This window comes from Mauremys mutica, chromosome 1 (assembly GCF_020497125.1).
Source record: "Mauremys mutica isolate MM-2020 ecotype Southern chromosome 1, ASM2049712v1, whole genome shotgun sequence".
Classification (NCBI taxonomy): Eukaryota; Metazoa; Chordata; order Testudines; family Geoemydidae; genus Mauremys; species Mauremys mutica.
This window is the reverse complement of record NC_059072.1, coordinates 5,461,330-5,479,412: the sequence shown is the minus strand read 5'-3', so window position 1 is coordinate 5,479,412 and position 18,083 is coordinate 5,461,330. Positions and strand designations below refer to the sequence as shown.

Sequence of the window (18,083 nt, the reverse complement as noted above, 5' to 3'; positions counted from 1 at the left end):
GACCCATCCCGCTGGCCGCCCTTGCGGGGGGACGGATCGCTTGCCAAGGGCACTGAGCGCCTCGGTGGCAGATGCTGGAGCCAGGGATGGCCTGTCGGTATTTCAGAGCCAAGGTGACCCCCCGGCTGGTGCTCCATCGACCCAGCCGAGCAAAGAACCGGAACAAATGAGCAGCCAGCCGAGCGCCTGACAGCCCAGCCGATCCCCTTGCCATGAGGCCAGAGCTCCCCCAGATAGTGGGGCACCCCCAGCTCGCAGGGCATGTGTCACATCAGCCAGCCCCAGGTCCGAGCGGGCTGGGTGGCCGCCAGGGGCTGGGAGATGAGCCCCCCTGGGCGGGCAAGGAACAGACCCAGTGGTCAAGCAGGTGCTGGAGAACCTGGGCACCGTCTGCCCACGGCCATGGGGCAAACACCCCCCTGCCCCGTGTGAGAGACACGCTGCCTCCCAGGTAGGCCCGGGGCTGGGTCTCCAGGCCACACCAGACCCACGGCTCCCACCCTGTGGCACTGAAGCAGCCATCAGCCCACGGAGCCTGTATCCTGCCCTGGCACAGGGCACTGACGGCTGCTTGTGGAGGGGCCTAGCCCTGGCCCGCATGGCACAGAGTGAGGAGACCCCTGCAGCGATCAGCCTGAGCTTTGACCTTATCATAGGCTGCCCAGCTCTGAACGCTCTCCAGCAGCAGCATCCCCTGCAGCAAGGAGTTCCCCAGATCAGCTCCACGCAAGAGATGGCGCCTTGTGCTTGCTCTGTGCCCGCTGCCCTGGGCATGGCCTCTCCATGGGGCGGGGATGAGGAGCCAGGGCCCAATAGGAGCCAGACCAGAGAGAGGGGGCGCTGCCTGGCAGTATCCCCGAGTGCGGTGTCAGGTGAGGACCCAAAGCCCAGGGAACTCCCCCGAGATGGTGAATCCCCCAGTGCCCGGTTTCTGGTTTGAATTGGTCCAGCTTCGGCATGCGGCCGGGGCTCTCGTGCCACCTTTCCCCACCAGCTCAGAGTGCCCGGGAGTTTCTCCCCATGGATGGCCTCCGGCCCGGTAATCCAATCACCACCCGCTCTCCTTTGGGTGAGCCGGACCCACGAGGTCCCTTCAGCCGCTTACTGACACCGATTTTCTCCAGCCTTGACTCACTTCTGTGGCTCTGCTCTGCGCCCTCTGCAATCGTCCCACCGTCTTTCACCACCTGCCCCCAGAACGGGGCGCAGTGTGGCGGCTAGTGAGAGAAGCCGCACGGGCTAGTGGACTAAGCAGGGGATCAGTGGCCAGGACTCCTGGGTCCCATTCCTGGTTTGCTGGGTGAGCTCTGGCTGATCACCTCCCCTGCACTGTGCCTCAGTTTCCCCCTCTGTACAGGGGTGGGCTTGGCCTGACTCCCCCCTCCAGGGCTAGCTATTGGGGGGGGGAAGGGGAACTGTGTTGGGGAGGGGCCTGGGCAGGGAGGTACCAGGAGGCTGGAATGGGCCCAGCGGATCCAAGCCCCAGCTAACTCCCCCTCCCCCCCCCGCAACCATTATCTCCAGGCTGCAGTCCCAGCATTGGGCTCCTCAGGGAGAGTCCAGTGCAGGGCCCCGGGGGAGGGGGGGAGGTGTGAGCGTCTCTGCAGCCGCCCGCCTGGGATGCCGGACTGACCGGAGCGGCGGGAACCCGAGCCGGGCCCGCTATTAATAAAGGGCCGAGTCAGAGCGGACCCGGCCTCAGCAGCCAGAAATACTCCGCGCCCTTTGCACACTCCCGCCAGGCGCTGGGGACAGTCACAACGCAGGCAGTGCAAACGGCAGCGTTAACGCACTGCCTGCAGCGGGGGGGGGGGGACCGAGGGGGGCGTATGGGGAGAGAGCTGGGGTCTAGCTTGACTTCAGACCGGCTTCTGCTGCTGGCTCTGGGACTCCCAAACAAACGGGAACCCCTGGCGCGCTGGCGCTTCTCTCAAGTGGGGCCAGAGCTGCTGGAAAACCGTCCCCAGCGAGTGGTTCTCAGCGGTTCACAGGAGGGACGTATCGAGTGGGGTCCCGCAGGGATCTGTTCTGGGGCCGGTTCGGGTTAAGATCTTCATGGATGGTTAGATAATAGCAGACAGAGCCACTGACAGCCGATACCAAGCCGGGAGGGGTTGCAGATGCTTTGGAGGAGGAGATTAAAATTCAAAATGAGCTGGGCAAACTGGAGAAATGGTCTGAAGTAAAGAGGCTGAAATTCCATAAGGACAAATGCCAAGTGCTCCCCATGGGCAGGAACAATCAGTTGCCCACACAGACCGGGCAATGACGGCCTAGGGGGGAGCCCTGCGGAAAGGGAGCCGGGGCTCAGAGGGGATCACGAGTGAAACAGGAGTCAGTGGAACCCTTGCAAAACAAGCAAACCTCCTTCGGGGCTGGATCAGCAGCGGTGTTGTGAGCCAGACACGAGACGTGACTCTCCCGCTCTGCCCCGCGCTGATACGGCCTCAGCTGGAGCTTGTGTCCAGGTCTGGGAGCCACATTGCAGGAAGGATGTGGACAAATTGGAGAGAGTCCAGAGAAGAGCAACAAGAATGATTAAAGGCCGAGGAAACACGAGCTACGGGGGAAGAGTGAACAAATTGGGGTTGTTTAGTCTGGAGAAGAGCAGACTGAGCGGGGACATGAGAACAGTTTTTCAAGTACATAAAAGTTTGTTCACGGAGGAGGGAGAAAAATTGTTCTTAACCTCTGAGGGCAGGAGAAGCCGCAATGGGCTTAAACTGCAGCGAGGGCGGTTTAGGCTGGACACGAGGAACAACTTCCTCCCTGGCAGGGTGTTAAACACGGGAATAAATTGCCCAGGGAGGCTGAGGAATCGCCATCCCTGGAGATTTTTACGACCAGGTTGGACAAACACCTGCCAGGGATGAGCTAGATAATACTTGGCCTCCAGCTCCAGCCTTCCCCATGTCACCTCCCTGCCGGCCCAGGAGCGCCCTGCCAGCCCCACTGCTGGCGACACGCAGGCCCTTCAAGGGCCAGGGGCCCAACCCTGACCGGCAGCGCTCGGCCCCACGGCACTGAGGCTGAGGTGTGGGAAGTGGGAAGAGGCTGCAGGTGCCAGGGCGGTTGTATAGGATGGTGTGTGTGGGGGGGGGGGGAGGGGCAGTTGTTTGAAAGTGGAGAGAGACTGGGGGGGGGTATGTGCTGTGTGTGTGCCTGTCGTGTGTGTGTGTGTGTGCGCGTTCTGGGTGTGTGATGTGTATGCTGTGCGTGCGTGCTGTGTGTGTACACGTGCTGTGTGTGTGTGCTGGGTGTGCTCTGTGTGTATGCTGTGCGTGCGTGCTGGGTGCGTGCGTGCTCTCGGTGTGTGATGTGTATGCTGGGTGTGTATGCTGCCTGCTGTGTGTGTGTACACGTGCTGTGTGTGTGTGTGCTGGGTGTGCTCTGTGTGTATGCTGTGTGTGCGTGCTGGGTGTGTGCGTGCTCTCGGTGTGTGATGTGTATGCTGTGTGTGTGTACACGTGCTGTGTGTGTGTGTGTGTGCTCTGTGTGTACGCTGTGCGTGCATGCTGGGTGTGTGCGTGCTCTGGGTGTGTGATGTGTATGCTGTGTGTGTGTACACGTGCTGTGTGTGTGTGTGTGCTCTGTGTGTGTATGCTGTGCGTGCATGCTGGGTGTGTGCGTGCTCTGGGTGTGTGATGTGTATGCTGTGTGTGTGTACACGTGCTGGGTGTGTGTGTGTGTGTGTGTGTGCTCTGTGTGTATGCTGTGCGTGCATGCTGGGTGTGTGCGTGCTCTGGGTGTGTGATGTGTATGCTGTGTGTGTGTACACGTGCTGTGTGTGTGTGTGTGTGTGTGTGTGCTCTGTGTGTATGCTGTGCGTGCATGCTGGGTGTGTGCGTGCTCTGGGTGTGTGATGTGTATGCTGGGTGTGTATGCTGCCTGCTGTGTGTGTGTGTGCTGTGTGCGTGCATGTGCCCTCAGCCTTCCCCCGGCTCCACCCCCCAGGACTGACCCCCCCCGCCCCACTCAGGACCTGGCTCATGCTGCCGCTGGGCTCACTCCTGCGGGTGGCACCTGGGGTCCTGCTCCACCAGTTGCCTAGGTGCTTCCCGGACTTGGCCTGCTCCAGCCCCCGGCTCACTGGGGGCCTCTGGGGTCACCCCTCTCCCTCCATGCAGCCCCCTCCCGGGGCCCATCCCTTCGTCCCACCAGCCCGGATGGGCTCCCGGCTGCTCCCCCCGTCCAGTGGGGAGGGACCCTGCTGGGTCCTAGCCAGAGAGGCTCAGGTGGGACCTTCTGCTCAACGTGAGCTGGTCCCGGCGTCGGTCACCACCCTGGCCACAGGTAGCACCGTGGGGCCAGCATCCACCTTGCCTTGGCACCCAGCCACCGGCTCTCGCTTGGCCTCCATCAGCTGGGTCACAGAGCCCCCCTGCTCTCCGAAATCCCCCCACAGGGGCTTGCAGATGGGATCCAGCCGCTGCACACCCGTGCTTGGTCAAGCCGGCACACGGGAGTCCCTGGCGTGATGGGATTCCCACAGCACAGGGCGGCAGGAGGCTGGGAGGGGAGTGGGGGCCGGCAGGCGAGGGGAACCCTGGGCCAGAGGGGGCACTGGGTGGGTTCCAGCAGCGGGGCAGGGGCTCTGCCAATGTGATTTAGGGGCCGGCTGAGACCCCAGAGCCTCACTGGGCACCTCCAGCCGGGGCTGCCTGCCGAGCGCTGGGGCTGGCCGGGGAGGGCAGCGCGGCCGGGGGGGCCCTGGAGCAGACAGCTCTGCTGGGGACGATCTGCCACGCGAGGCCCCGCCCTCAAACACACTCAGCCCCCTGGCCGCTGAGTCGGGGGGGTCCCTGCCCCCAGGAGCCTGGCACCATCAGACAGGCACACACTGTGCCTGACCCTCGCAGCTCAATATAGCAGCTGAGCACTGGCCCGAAGCACCTGGCTGGCGCGGCCGGGGGGAGGAAGCCGCTCCCTGCCAGCCGGCGGAGAACACCGTGTGCTCGGCACGGGTGCCAGGCCAGAGAGGGGCGGCGCGGGCCAGAGCTCGGGGGAGGGGGGTTCGGGCTCGCAAGGGGCATTTCACCAGCCAGCCACCCCCTGCATCTGCAGCCCCAGCGGGGTCCCACCGAGCAGCCTCCAGCCGTGTGGGGGGGGGGAGTAGAGACCCTAGACTCGCGCCAGCACTTCACAGCCCAGCTGACCTGGGCCAGACCCAGATCCCCGGCCCCCTGCCTGGCTCGCCTCCCTGAGCCCCCCTGGGCCGCGGCCGGGTGCTCCCTGCAGGGCCCGGGGCAAGGGGGGCTGTGCTCCAGGCTCTGACGGTGCGTGGGGGGCCTGACCCAGGACAGGCTGGGCCAGAAACCTGGAGCTGAGGGGAGGAGCCGGAGCCCCATTACTCCAGGCTGGCGTCTCTCCACCGCCACCGGCTAGCCCCCGAGGAGCGCGCCCCTGCGCATCCCCCGCAGCCAGGAGCTCCTCCGTGGCCTTGGCTTTACACTGCCTCGGCGGTGCCCAGCCCCACGGCGTCTGGGCCGGTCTAGCCGGGGCCCACGCTTGCAGTCGGGGGGACGGTTCCCCAGAGCAGGAGCCCGGCCCAGGGCTTCGGCTCCCCTGGGGGCTTGTCCCCGGGCCGGGTTCTCGCTGTACCCCGGGCGGGTGCAGCCTGTGAGGCTGGCTCAGCCCCCGCCCAGCACGAGGCGACGCCTAGGACACACCCAGGCTCCGTGGCTTTAGAAAGTTCTTTTACCAAGTTACAACATTCAACAACCACAAAGAGGGGGAGCCCCCGAGCGCGAGTCGGGGGGCAGCTGCGGCTCCAGTCCGAGAGCAGGGACAGAAGAGGAGCCGGCCGCAGGGCAGCCCCCGGGCAGGCGCTTCAGGACTACGTGCCCAGGGAACGGTGTCACGGCCGGGTCCCACCAGCCCGAGCCTCGGGGCCGTTAGCCAGGGAACGGTGTCACGCCCGGGTCCCACCGGCCCGAGCCTCGGGGCCGTTAGCCAGGGAACGGTGTCACGCCCGGGTCCCACCAGCCCGAGCCTCGGGGCCGTTAGCCAGGGAACGGTGTCACGCCCGGGTCCCACCGGCCCGAGCCTCGGGGCCGTTAGCCAGGGAACGGTGTCACGCCCGGGTCCCACCGGCCCGAGCCTCGGGGCCGTTAGCCAGGGAACGGTGTCACGCCCGGGTCCCACCGGCCCGAGCCTCGGGGCCGTTAGCCAGGGAACGGTGTCACGCCCGGGTCCCACCGGCCCGAGCCTCGGGGCCGTTAGCCAGGGAACGGTGTCACGCCCGGGTCCCACCGGCCCGAGCCTCGGGGCCGTTAGCCAGGGAACGGTGTCACGCCCGGGTCCCACCGGCCCGGGCCTCGGGGCCGTTAGCCAGGGAACGGTGTCACGCCCGGGTCCCACCGGCCCGAGCCTCGGGGCCGTTAGCCAGGGAACGGTGTCACGCCCGGGTCCCACCGGCCCGAGCCTCGGGGCCGTTAGCCAGGGAACGGTGTCACGCCCGGGTCCCACCGGCCCGAGCCTCGGGGCCGTTTTGAAGTCCCCACGAAAGCCCCTTTCTCTTCAAGGGCCCCGCCCTGCCCAGCCGCGCCGACCGGTCACGAGCCGTCGTGACACCAGTGAGTGTGCAGACGCCCCCCCCAGGCCTGGGGCCAGCCCCCGCGGCTTGCACACCGAGGGCAGAAGGAGGGGGGGGGGGCTAATGCTGAGCTGCCGTGACGGGGGAAGGTTTGCAGCCGGGGCCCTCGGGCGAAGGGGTGACAGCGCGAGGCAACGCCCGGGTGGAGCCGGGGAAACCATGGGGAATCCCCCTTTAAAATCAGCTAAATCTCCCTCTCCAGGGACTGTCCGGCCCCTGGGCCTTCCCTGCCGAACGGCACCGAGCGAGTCAATGCGTCCCGGGCACGGCTGTGAAATATTGCCAGCTACACCCGCCGGCCCAGGCTTCACTGCTTCAAGCACCACGTGGCCGCCTGGGGTTTCAGTTATTGCAGCGGCTCACGCCGAGCGCCGGGGCGGGCGCGCCGGGTTCTGGTGGGTGGGGCGGGGAGTGGGGAGCGCTGGGTATTGCTCTCCAGCGCCCCCCTCTGGCCGACCGGGAGAGGAGCCGATGTGCTCTGGAGAGGGGAGGCAGAGGTGGGCGCGGGTTCGGAACGGCTGGGCTACGATGGAGGGGCGGGGTGGCGTCTGCCCGGTCCCCAGCAGAAGTGCGGTGGCAGGGGGGTGCCCATCCTCCCTCCCCCCAGCCAAGGCGCATCCTGCCACTGCCAGTCTGTCGGCAGCTCGTCCCAGGTAACAACGCTCCATGGCAGTGGCCACAGGGGGACGCCAGCGTGGCTGGGACCCAGACTAGCGCCGGACACGGAGCCAATCAGCAGGGACCGGACCAGAGCCCTGGCTGGGGCTCCCTTGGGATCCCAGCACCCCCATGGCAGGATGAGGGCTGGGATGGAGGGGGGCAGGGTGGGGGGCTGGGATGGAGGGGGGTGGTGTGGGGCAGGGTGGCGGGCTGGGATGGAGGGGGGTGGTGTGGGGCAGGGCGGGGGCTGGGATGGAGGGGGGTGGTGTGGGGCAGGGCGGGGGCTGGGATGGAGGGGCACTGTAGGGGGTTGGGATGGAAGGGGCAGTATGGGGCAGGGCAGAGGCTGGGATGGGGGGCAGTGCAGGGGGCTGAGATGGGGGCAGTGTGGGGCAGGGTGGGGGCTGGGATAGAGGGGAGTAGTGAAGGGGGGCTGGGATGGGGGGCAGGGCGGGGGCTGGGATGGGGGAGCAGTGTGGGGCAGGGCAGAGGCTGGGATGAAGAGGGGCAGGGTGGGGGGCAGGGCGGGGGCTGGAATGGAGGAGGGGCAGTATGGGGCAGGGCAGAGGCTGGGATGGGGGGACAGGGTGGGGGCTGAGATGGAGGGGGCAGGGTGGGGGTTGGGATGGAAGGTGCAGTGTGGGGCAGGACAGAGGCTGGGATGAAGGGGGGCTGGGATGGGGGGGCAGTGCAGGGCGGTGGGCTGGAGGGATCAGGGCGGGGGCTGGGATGGGGGGGCAGGGCGGGGGCCTGGGATGGACGGGGGTGGTGTGGGGCAGGGCGGGGGCTGGGATGGGAGGGGCGGGCAGTGCAGGGGGTTGGGCTGGAGGGATCAGGGCGGGGGCTGGGCGGGGGGGGCAGGGCGGGGGCCTGGGATGGAGGGGGGTGGTGTGGGGCAGGGCGGGGGCTGGGATGGGATGGGGGGGCAGTGCAGGGGGTTGGGCTGGAGGGATCAGGGCGGGGGCTGGGAGGGGGGGGCAGTGCAGGGGGTTGGGATGGAGGGATCAGGGCGGGGGCTGGGATGGGGGGACAGGGTGGGGCAGGGCGGGGGCTGGGATGGGGGGGCAGTGTGGGGCAGGGCGGGGGCTGGGATGGGGGGGCAGGGTGGGGCAGGGTGGGGGGGAGTAGTGAAGGGGGGCTGCGATGGGGGGCAGGGTGGGGCAGGGCAGAGGCTGGGATGAAGGGGGGCTGGGATGGGGGGGCAGTGCAGGGGGTTGGGATGGAGGGATCAGGGCGGGGGCTGGGATGGGGGCAGGGCGGGACTCTACCGGAACAGGTTCCGTTTGGGGAGTCGCTGGCCGGGACCCCTCGTGCCCCCCCCGGCTGGTGCTATGATCCAATGGGACCGGAGCCAGCCCAGAGCCGGGGGCCCCAGGAATGGCTGAGGCTGCTTTCCAGGTTGCCCCTCACTCTCCCACGGAGCCTGCAGCCCACCCCCTCCCTCTGCCAGCCACCCCCCACCCCCACGCACTCCCAGGGCAGCATCCTCGAGTCGCCCTTCCCTGCCCCACGGATGCAGCGCCCCGACCCTGAGCCCCCAAGGACGGAGACAGCCAGTCCCGTGGGGGCAGCTGCTGCCATGGTGTGACTGACCGGGGGCGGGGGGGTGACTGCCGTGGGGGGGGGCAGCAGGCCGTGGGGGGCGGGCGGGGGGGCTGGGTGCCTGGCACGGCCCGGGCGTGGCGCTCCTCAGGCTGGCACGGCGCTGGTGCAGGACCTCTTCAGGCAGGGGTACAGCAGCAAGACGGCTGCAGCTACTGCGAAGAGGATGACGGGCTTCAGCCCCCCGGCCGGGACCTGTGGGGGGGAGATAGGGGGGAGGTCAGTGCTGTGCCCTCCAGGGAGCCCGGGCTGCTCAGCGGCTGTGGGGTGGGGGCCAGGCCGGGAGGCACCTGGAGCCTGGGGGGGCGGGTTGCGCTGGAGCCCCCGTTCCCGTGGCCCAGCTGCAGGAGCTGAGCCCAGCCAGCAGGGGGCGGTGGAGTTCACCCGCCGCCCTGCGGAGCTGCTAACAGCTGGGGGGCACGGAGGAGCTGGGGTCCCTCGCGCTCCCCCTCTCTGGGGGGACCCTGGGGTCAGACCCAGGGGCCCCCCATCTCCCCGCCCTGTTTCCCACGGCCCCAGTGATGGGGTGCCCGCCCCTCGCCTAGCCCAGCCCCTGCTTCCCAACCCTTTGGGGGCCAGACGCTGTCCCATGAGCCTTGGCGGCCACAAAGGATTGTGGGATGTGTCCTGGGAAGAAGCCCTGGGCGGCTGGGGGTGCTGTGAGGGGTGGGGGATGGTGAGGGGTCTGAGGCATGCGGGGGGCTGGCTGCTTAGCAAGGGGGCTCATGCTGCGCATGGGCACTCAGAGGGCTTTGCCCGGGGATCCCAAAGCCTCTCCCCAGGGCTGCAGCCCGTCTAAGCTGCTCTGGCCGACGGGCATCACACCTCATTGCTGCTGCCCCCGACTCAGCCAGTGCACAGTGCCCCCTGCTGGCCACCTGGGGCGCAGGCCCTGCCTCTGGGCTCAGGGCCCGCGGTGGCAGCGGGGGGCACCACCCCCCCCTACACAGGGGCAGCGCCCGGGGCTCCCGCGGGGGCACCTATTGCCCTCCGCAGTGGGGCCGAGGTGCCACGTCTCGTGGGTTATCTGACCAGCTCCTTTCCCAGGAGGACGGGCCCCCTCCAGCCCCGACTCCGGCTGGCAGCTCCGGGGCCAAGCGGGCCCGGGGGAGGGAATCTGCCCTCGCTCACCGCTCGGCCTGGAGCAAGCGCCTGGGGAGATGGAGAGCAGAGGGGGTGGGGGAGGGGAGAGGCGGGGGGCAGGGATCAGAGGGCAGGTGCTGGACCCCCAAGCAGCCGAGGGAGCGGGAGCAGCCTGCCATGCACGGGGAGAGCCAAGCAGGGCCCTGGGCCAGGCCGAGGGGACGGGAGATACCAGTACCTGAGCGGCATTAGGAAGAGGTCTCGGCCCACCAGCACCAGAGCAGAGCCACTATAACAACCAGTCCTATGAGGGGGAGGGAGATCACGGGGGCGTCGGGGGCGGGGCGGCTCTAGGGGGGAGAGCAGGGAATGGAATGGGGCGGCAGCCACAGGCCGGGGGGGGGGGGGGTGGATGGAGATGAGAAGGGAGAGAAAAGAGAGATTAAATCGCAGGCTGCTCGGCCTCTTTTCGGGGTCTCCCTAGTCCTGCCCCAGCGGCTGCGGGGAGCCAGGCCACTTGGGGCTCCCGGAGCTGGGGAGGGGCTGAGCCATGGGAGGGGACGTGGGGGTGGGGTCGTGGGTCAGGCTGGGCCACGGGCGGGGGCTCCCTGGCGGAGTGTCCGAGGCCCCGTCTGCCCCAGGACCTGCCAGCTCCAGCGGCTCCTGACCAGCCCCGGGCTCAGACCGTCGCCGTCTGGGTCCAGGCAGCTCTTGTGCCCGGCTGGTACCTCCCCCCGCACTGGGCACCGCTTCCTGCACGCCGCCGGCTGCGACCCCCGTATCGCCCCCGCTCAGGTCCCGCACTGGCTCCCTGGAGCAGCGCCCCCCTCGGCCTCAGTGGGTCCAGCCAAGAACGGGATCTGTGGGAAAGTGGTGGGCACCCGGGAGGCGGCAGCTTGGCACAGTCAGCACCCACGGGGCACCCCCATGGCAGCATGGCGCTGTCACTACCCACGCCTGGCTCCAGCAACACCCCTGCCCGTGGCCGTGCGGCACCCCTGGGCACACCTACCCGCCCGTCAGCGGGCACGGTGCCTTTGAGTCTCTGGATTTCCGCCCGGCACAGCCTCAGCTCCTCCTGCAGCTGCTGGCGCTCCTGCTGGATGGCCTGGTACTGCCGCTGCAGCTCCCGCAGCTCGGTCTGCATGTTGTCACACTGCAGGGGCAGGCAGAGGGGCATGAGCGGCCGCCCGTCCAGCGGGGCCAAGGCCTGGGGGGCCCCTGGGGAGACACTCCCCCCTGCCCCGCAGCGCCCCGCCTGGGCAGGGCCAGGATGGGGGTACCTTGCTCTGGGCCAGATGCACCTTCTCCTCCTCGCTCTGCAGCTGGAAGCGCAGGCTCAGCTCGGAGTCGGACTCCTCGGCCTGGCTCAGGGGCTCCTTCTTGCAGCTGGGGGTGCTGATGGTTCTCATGTCGTCCACCGACTTGAAGGAGACGCTGCCGCTCAGGCGGGGGCTGGCGCGCCGGGGAGAGAGGGTCCGGCGCACCTGGGGATGGGTCACGTCCGACTCCGTCGACTTGCGAGACTCTTCCGACCTGCTCCTGGATCTGCCAAGAGAGCCCGCGGCCCCGGGCAGAGACTGCAGAGCCGCTCCTGGGGGGCCCACCCCCAGCAGCCCAGCCAGGGGCCTGCCCCCTGCTCACAGATCCCCTGAGGAGTCTGGTTCAAGCCCCAGCTGCCGTGGGGAACAGGAGGCAGGTCCTGAGCCCAGCCGCCTGTGGGGGCTGAAGCTGCCCCCCCCGCCCCCCGGCCTGCTGCCCCTTCCAGCCCCATTACCTGTACTTCTGGGCTTCCAGGTTCTCCAGCTGGTGCACCATGATCTTGTTGCTCTCTTGCAGGGTCTGGTGCTCCTCCATCAGGTCCTGGTACTGCTCCCGCAGGGCCAGCAGCTCCTCTGGAAACACAGGCTGCAATGGGAGGCGGCCCCCACCTCGCAGGAGCACCCTGCCCCCACAGCCCCCGCCCCACAGGAGCACCCTGCCCCCACTGCCCCCGCCCCACAGGAGCACCCTGCCCCCACAGCCCCCGCCTCACAGGAGCACCCTGCCCCCACAGCCCCCGCCCCACAGGAGCACCCTGCCCCCACTGCCCCCGCCCCACAGGAGCACCCTGCCCCCACAGCCCCCACCTCGCAGGAGCACCCTGCCCCCACAGCCCCCGCCCCACAGGAGCACCCTGCCCCCACAGCCCCCTCCCCACAGGAGCACCCTGCCCCCACTGCCCCCGCCGCTCAGGAGCACCCTGCCCCCACAGCCCGCACCTCGCAGGAGCACCCTGCCCCCACAGCCCCCGCCCCACAGGAGCACCCTGCCCCCACTGCCCCCGCCCCACAGGAGCACCCTGCCCCCACAGCCCGCACCTCGCAGGAGCACCCTGCCCCCACAGCCCCCGCCCCACCGGAGCACCCTGCCCCCACTGCCCCCGCCCCACAGGAGCACCCTGCCCCCACAGCCCGCACCTCGCAGGAGCACCCTGCCCCCACAGCCCCCGCCCCTCGCAGGAGCACCCTGCCCCCACAGCCCCCGCCCCACAGGAGCACCCTGCCCCCACAGCCCGCACCTCGCAGGAGCACCCTGCCCCCACAGCCCCCGCCCCTCGCAGGAGCACCCTGCCCACACCGCCCCCGCTCCACAGGAGCACCCTGCCCCCACAGCCCCCGCTCCACAGGAGCACCCTGCCCCCACAGCCCGCACCTCGCAGGAGCACCGTGCCCCCACAGCCCCCGCCCCTCTGGAGCACCCTGCCCCCACAGCCCGCACCTCGCAGGAGCACCCTGCCCCCACAGCCCCCGCCCCACAGGAGCACCCTGCCCCCACAGCCCCCGCCTCGCAGGAGCACCCTGCCCCCACAGCCGCCGCCCCACAGGAGCACCCTGCCCCCACAGCCCGCACCTCGCAGGAGCACCCTGCCCCCACAGCCCCCGCCCCACAGGAGCACCCTGCCCCCACAGCCCGCACCTCGCAGGAGCACCCTGCCCCCACAGCCCCCGCCCCTCGCAGGAGCACCCTGCCCCCACAGCCCCCGCTCCACAGGAGCACCCTGCCCCCACAGCCCCCGCTCCACAGGAGCACCCTGCCCCCACAGCCCACACCCCGCAGGAGCACCCTGCCCCCACAGCCCCCGCCCCTCAGGAGCACCCTGCCCCCACAGCCCGCACCTCGCAGGAGCACCCTGCCCCAACAGCCCCCGCCCCACAGGAGCACCCTGCCCCCACAGCCCCCGCCTCGCAGGAGCACCCTGCCCCCACCTCCTCCGCCCCACAGGAGCACCCTGCCCCCCCCGCCCCCCCCCCTCAGGAGCACCCTGCCCCCACAGCCCGCGCCCCGCAGGAGCACCCTGCCCCCACCGCCCCCTCCTCGCAGGAGCACCCTGCCCCCACAGCCCCCGCCTCTCAGGAGCACCCTGCCCCCACAGCCCCCGCCTCGCAGGAGCACCCTGCCCCCACAGCCCGCACCTCGCAGGAGCACCCTGCCCCCACAGCCCCCACCTCGCAGGAGCACCCTGCCCCCACAGCCCCCGCCTCGCAGGAGCACCCTGCCCCCACAGCCCACACCTCACAGGAGACCCCTCCCCGCAGGAGACTCACACGCCACAGTGCCCCCAATGACCACGACCTCCACAGCTCCCTGGGGCTGCTTTCCATGCGCCCATTCCATTCCGATGGCGCCAGCCCGCGGCGTCCGGGGCTGCGTCTGGCTTGGCCCTGGGGCTGGGGGTTCCTACCCACCCTGCCCCCTGCAGCACAGCGTCCCCTGGTGCTGTGCTGGAGCATTGGGGTCAGCACTGACTGTGAGGGCAGAGCACCCCCTGGTGAAGCCCTGCCCAGCGCCCTACAGCACAGTGCCCCGGGACAAAGTGGGAATGTTCTTAATGTTTTGTATGAACACAGTGTGCCTCAGTTTCCCCGGTGTGTTTCACAGATATCTAGGGCTAGGTGGGGTGATTGTTGCAGAGACCCCTAGAAGGGAGGTGTGACTGCCTAATGGCTGCCTGTGCACAGACAAGGCCGGGGCCCATCCTCTGCAGGAGCCAGCCGGAGGTGCTGGGGAACAGAGAGGTGGAGGCCGGGTGCCTGGCTTGCCCGGAAAGAGACCAAGGAAGGAGGAGGGGCAATGGGCTGGGCTGCTGGAGGCTAGGCAGTCTCCGGGTTTGGGACTCAGGGAGAGCCCAGGCCTCTGGATCTGCCCCCAAGATGGACTTTGCTGCAGGTTCCTGCTTTCTGTGCAAACAAAGCTCTGTTCTACGCTGTTCCCGACCACTAATAAACCTCCTGTGTCCCACGCTGGCTGGGAGTCGGGGCTGGCTGCGGAGTGGGGCGCAGGGCCCCATTGCAGTGGGGGGGGGTGAGGCTGCCCCAGGTGTCCCAGCCAGGTGGACTCACTGTGGGGAGCGTGGAACAAGGGGGCTGAACGCTCCGAGGCCAGACCCAAGAGGCGCTGTAGCCAAGGGGGTTTGCCCTGGTGAGAGCGCGCCCTGAAGGACACCACACTGCCCCAGGGTCCTGTGGGGCCACCCCCCCCGCCCGAGAGTGGTGCCAGAGCCCCGAGCCTGGGCACCCGTGACAGCCCCCTAGTGCCACACTGGGGTATTAGGGTCAGCACTGACTGCCAGGGGAGAGCGCCCCCTGCTGAGCCTCCCCGCACCTCCCTGCAGCACAGCGCCCCCTAGTGCCACGCTGGAGATCAGGGCCAGCACTGACTGCCGGGGAGGGGGACAGTGCCCCCTGCTGAGCCCACCCCACAGCGGAGCGAGGATCCCAGAGGCGATACCTTGGAGCGCAGCCACCTCGTCAGCGCGGCCCTCGGCCCGGACCTGGCCACTGCCCTTCATCGTGATCTCGGCGCGCAGGGTGGTGATCTCCGTCTCGTACTCCTCGCGGACCTGCTGGACGCGCTGCAGCTCGGCTCGCAGCCGGCACAGCTGCTCCTGCAGGGCAGCGATCTCGTTCTCGTGGATGGCCGCCTCCTCCTCTGCCTCCAGCTGCAGGCCGTGGATCTGTTCGTTGGCCTCCTGCAGCTCCCGCTCCACCTGCTCCAGCTCCAACGCCTTCGTCTCCTGCAGGGAGCTGAACTCATCCTTCAGTGTGCGCATCTGAGCTGCACGGGGCGGGGCGGGGAGGCGGGGTGAGAGCCTGGCGCCAGAGCCCCATTACTGCCCCTTCTCCCTAGCCAGTGCCTTCTAGCCAGGGGACCGCGGCGAGGGGCGCGTTGCAGAGCCCGAATGATCCCAAAGCACCTGCCAGCCCGTACACACTAGGATCACTTCACCCACCGCTGAAATGCAGCCACCTCTGGGGCGGGATGTGGCAGTTTGGGACAGGAAGTGAGGTATAACCCCATAGCCAATTGAATCTCTGGGCAGTGGATCCAGGGAGGCAGGATGAAAAAAGGGGGAATGACATGCCCCTCCCAGGCTCCACAGAACAGCCAGGCCCCCCAAGAGACACCCCTCACCTGAGGGTGCCTGGCCTCCACCTGCTTTGCCTCCCAGCCCATCTGCTGGCTACCACAGGGCCTCCTGCTAGCCTGAGCCAGCTCCACCTCCAGGCCAGCTCCTGCTCCAGCCCCAGGAGCCTAATCCCTGGCCAACCCACCTGCCCCCCGCCAGGGCCTGCTCCGACCACTAGGCCAGAAACGGACAAGCAGGGAGGAGAGATGCCTGGGGAGCACACACTGGGGCGGGCTGGGGGGGAGGGGTCCAGCAGTAAGTGAAGTGGGTGAAATGAGGCGCGCAAGCCGGGGGGGAACGGGGGCCCCCAGGGGATGGTGGGGTGGGAAGGCAGTGGGGGAGCCCCTGGGGCAGCTGCAGGGGCGGGATGGAAATAGGCCGGGCAGGCTGTGGAGGCAAAGTGCTGGGGGTGTGGAGCAGGGGGGACCCATGGCGTGACAGCAGTGAGGGAACCGTGGGGCACGTGCTTGGGAGTGGCGGGAGGGGGTGTGCAGGGGGGCAGAGAGCCGTGGTGAGTGCTGGGGGTGACGGTTTGGGGGGAGGGGGAAGTTGGGAGGGGCAACCCCTGGCAGGTGCAGGTGCAGGGTGGATCCCCTGGGAGCAGGGGTGACTGGGGGAGGTTGGGCTGGGGCTGGGTGGGGGCAGGGAGTACCCCCTGGAAGGCTGACCTCAGGGTTAGGGTCCCTGAGTGAGGGCTGGGGGGGTGGAAGGGCCTCTGGTGGGTGGGGGTCCCTGGGCGAGGGTTGTCAGGGAGGGGTCTCTCGTGGGGGGATTCCCGGGGCAGGGGTTGCTAGGCGGGAGAGTGCCAGGGAGCTGGTTGCTGGGGTGGGAGGGTCCCTGGGAGGGGTGGTTGCCAGATGGACTGGCACGGGGGGGGGGGGTCCCTGAGGGGCAGATGCTGGCCGGGTGGTCCCTGGGAGGCAGATCCCCGTGGGTTGGTTGCCGGGCGGTTGCCAGGCAGGGGGTTCCTGGGGGGTAGGTCCTAAGGGGGGGCTGGTTGCTGGGTGCGGTGGTCCCAGGTGGTCCCAGGTTGCTGTGCGATTGCCAGGTGGTACGGGGGGGGGGGGGGGGGCTGTTGCTAGGTGGGGCAGGCCCTGACGACAGCTGCAGTGTGTTTGCCCAGGAGATCCCTGGGAGGTGGGGGGGGGGCAGTTATTGGGCAGGGCCCTGGGGGCAGGGGTGATTGCCATGTGGGGTGGGCCCCAGGGATGGTTGCCATGCAGTTCCCAGGTGGGCTCCCCAGGGGCTGTTGCCTGGTGGGGAGTTCCCAGGTGGTGGTTGCTGGGAGCGGGGTCCCCAGGGCAGTTGCCAGGTGGGGACTCCGCGGGGCAGGTTACTGGGGGGGTGGTCCCCCAGAGGGTGGTTGCCATGCAAGGGGTCTCTGGGGGGCAGTTGCCAGGTGGGGGCTCCCTGGGGGATGGTTGCCAGGGGGAACCCCTGGGGGCAGTTGCCAGGTGGGGGGTCTCCAGGGGGCTGCTGCTGGGTGGGGGATCCCCAGGGAGAAGTTGCCAGGCAGGAAGGACCCGGGGGGATGTTTGCCGGGTGGGGAGGACTGCAGGGGATTGCTGGTGGGGCTCCCCAGGGAGAAGTTGCCAGGGGCGATTCCCAGGGGGCGGCTGCCTGGGGGACTCTGGGAGGTGGTTGCTGGGGGGATCCCCAGGGGTGGTTGCCAGGGGGGTCCCCAGGGATCGGTTGCCAGGGGTCCCCAGGGAGGCAGTTGCCGGGGGACCCCAGGGGGCGGTTGCCAGGGGGTTGCCGGGGGTCCCCAGGGGGCTTTGGTGGAGGGGACCCCAGGGGACGGTTGCCAGGGAGGTTCCAGGGGTCCCCAGGAAGGCGGTTGCCGGGGGGGTTCCCAGGGATCCCCAGGGGGCGGTTACTCGGGTTCCCCAGGGGGGTGTTTGCCAGGGGTCCCAAGGGGGCGGTTGCCATGGGGGTTGCCGGGGGTCCCTGGGGGGGTGGTTGCCGGGGGGATCCCCAGGGGGCGGTTGCCGGGGCGGTTGCCGGGGGGTTGCCGGGGGTCCCTGGGGGGGTGGTTGCCAGGGGGATCCCCAGGGGGCGGTTGCCAGGGGGATCCCCAGGGGGCGGTTGCCGGGGTCCCCGGGGGGGTCGGCGGCACTCACTGCCCACGGAGGTGGAGGGCGTGAGCTCCATGGCTGCGTCCCCTGGCTCCAGGCCGGGCTGGCCCCTGCGTGTGGCCCGGGCGACCCCGCGCGGTTCCAGCTGCTCCGGCCCGGCCTGCGGCTCGCGCCCCCTGCTGGCAGGGCCAGGCCCGGGGAGCGGCGGGGCCAGGGCCTTCTCTGCCCCACCAGTGCCCGCCCTGGCCTGGTGCCCCCAATGCAACACACTCCTATGGGCCCCAGCGCGGCACGGCCCCCACGGGCTACGGGCCCCAGCGCGGCACGGCCCCCCTGAGCTACGGGCCCCAGCGCGGCACGGCCCCCACAGGCTACGGGCCCCAGCGCAGCACGGCCCCTACGGGCTACGGGCCCCAGCGCGGCACGGCCCCCCTGAGCTACGGGCCCCAGCGCGGCACGGCCCCCACAGGCTACGGGCCCCAGCGCAGCACGGCCCCTACGGGCTACGGGCCCCAGCGCGGCACGGCCCCCCTGAGCTACGGGCCCCAGCGCGGCACGGCCCCCACAGGCTACGGGCCCCAGCGCAGCACGGCCCCTACGGGCTACGGGCCCCAGCGCG

At 69.5% G+C, this 18,083-nt stretch overlaps 1 protein-coding gene across 2 annotated transcripts in view; it reads right to left on the bottom strand.

Annotated features, from left to right (window-relative positions):
• Nucleotides 1-8,452: 8,452 nt before the first annotated feature.
• Nucleotides 8,453-18,083, bottom strand: part of CCDC136 (coiled-coil domain containing 136) — a 28,579-nt gene continuing 18,948 nt past the window's right edge. Inside the window, exons 4-9 of one of the 2 annotated variants that reach the window (XM_044987296.1) lie at nucleotides 14,711-15,037; nucleotides 11,718-11,835; nucleotides 11,224-11,488; nucleotides 10,953-11,096; nucleotides 10,179-10,290; nucleotides 8,918-9,052 (exon numbers count right to left, since the gene is read on the bottom strand). In XM_044987296.1, coding sequence (XP_044843231.1) covers nucleotides 10,189-10,290; nucleotides 10,953-11,096; nucleotides 11,224-11,488; nucleotides 11,718-11,835; nucleotides 14,711-15,037 — 956 coding nt within the window. In that variant the 3' untranslated portion in view covers nucleotides 8,918-9,052; nucleotides 10,179-10,188. Of the gene's footprint in view, nucleotides 9,053-10,178; nucleotides 10,291-10,952; nucleotides 11,097-11,223; nucleotides 11,489-11,717; nucleotides 11,836-14,710; nucleotides 15,038-18,083 lie in introns of both variants that reach the window. The other variant, XM_044987287.1, reaches the window with a different exon arrangement.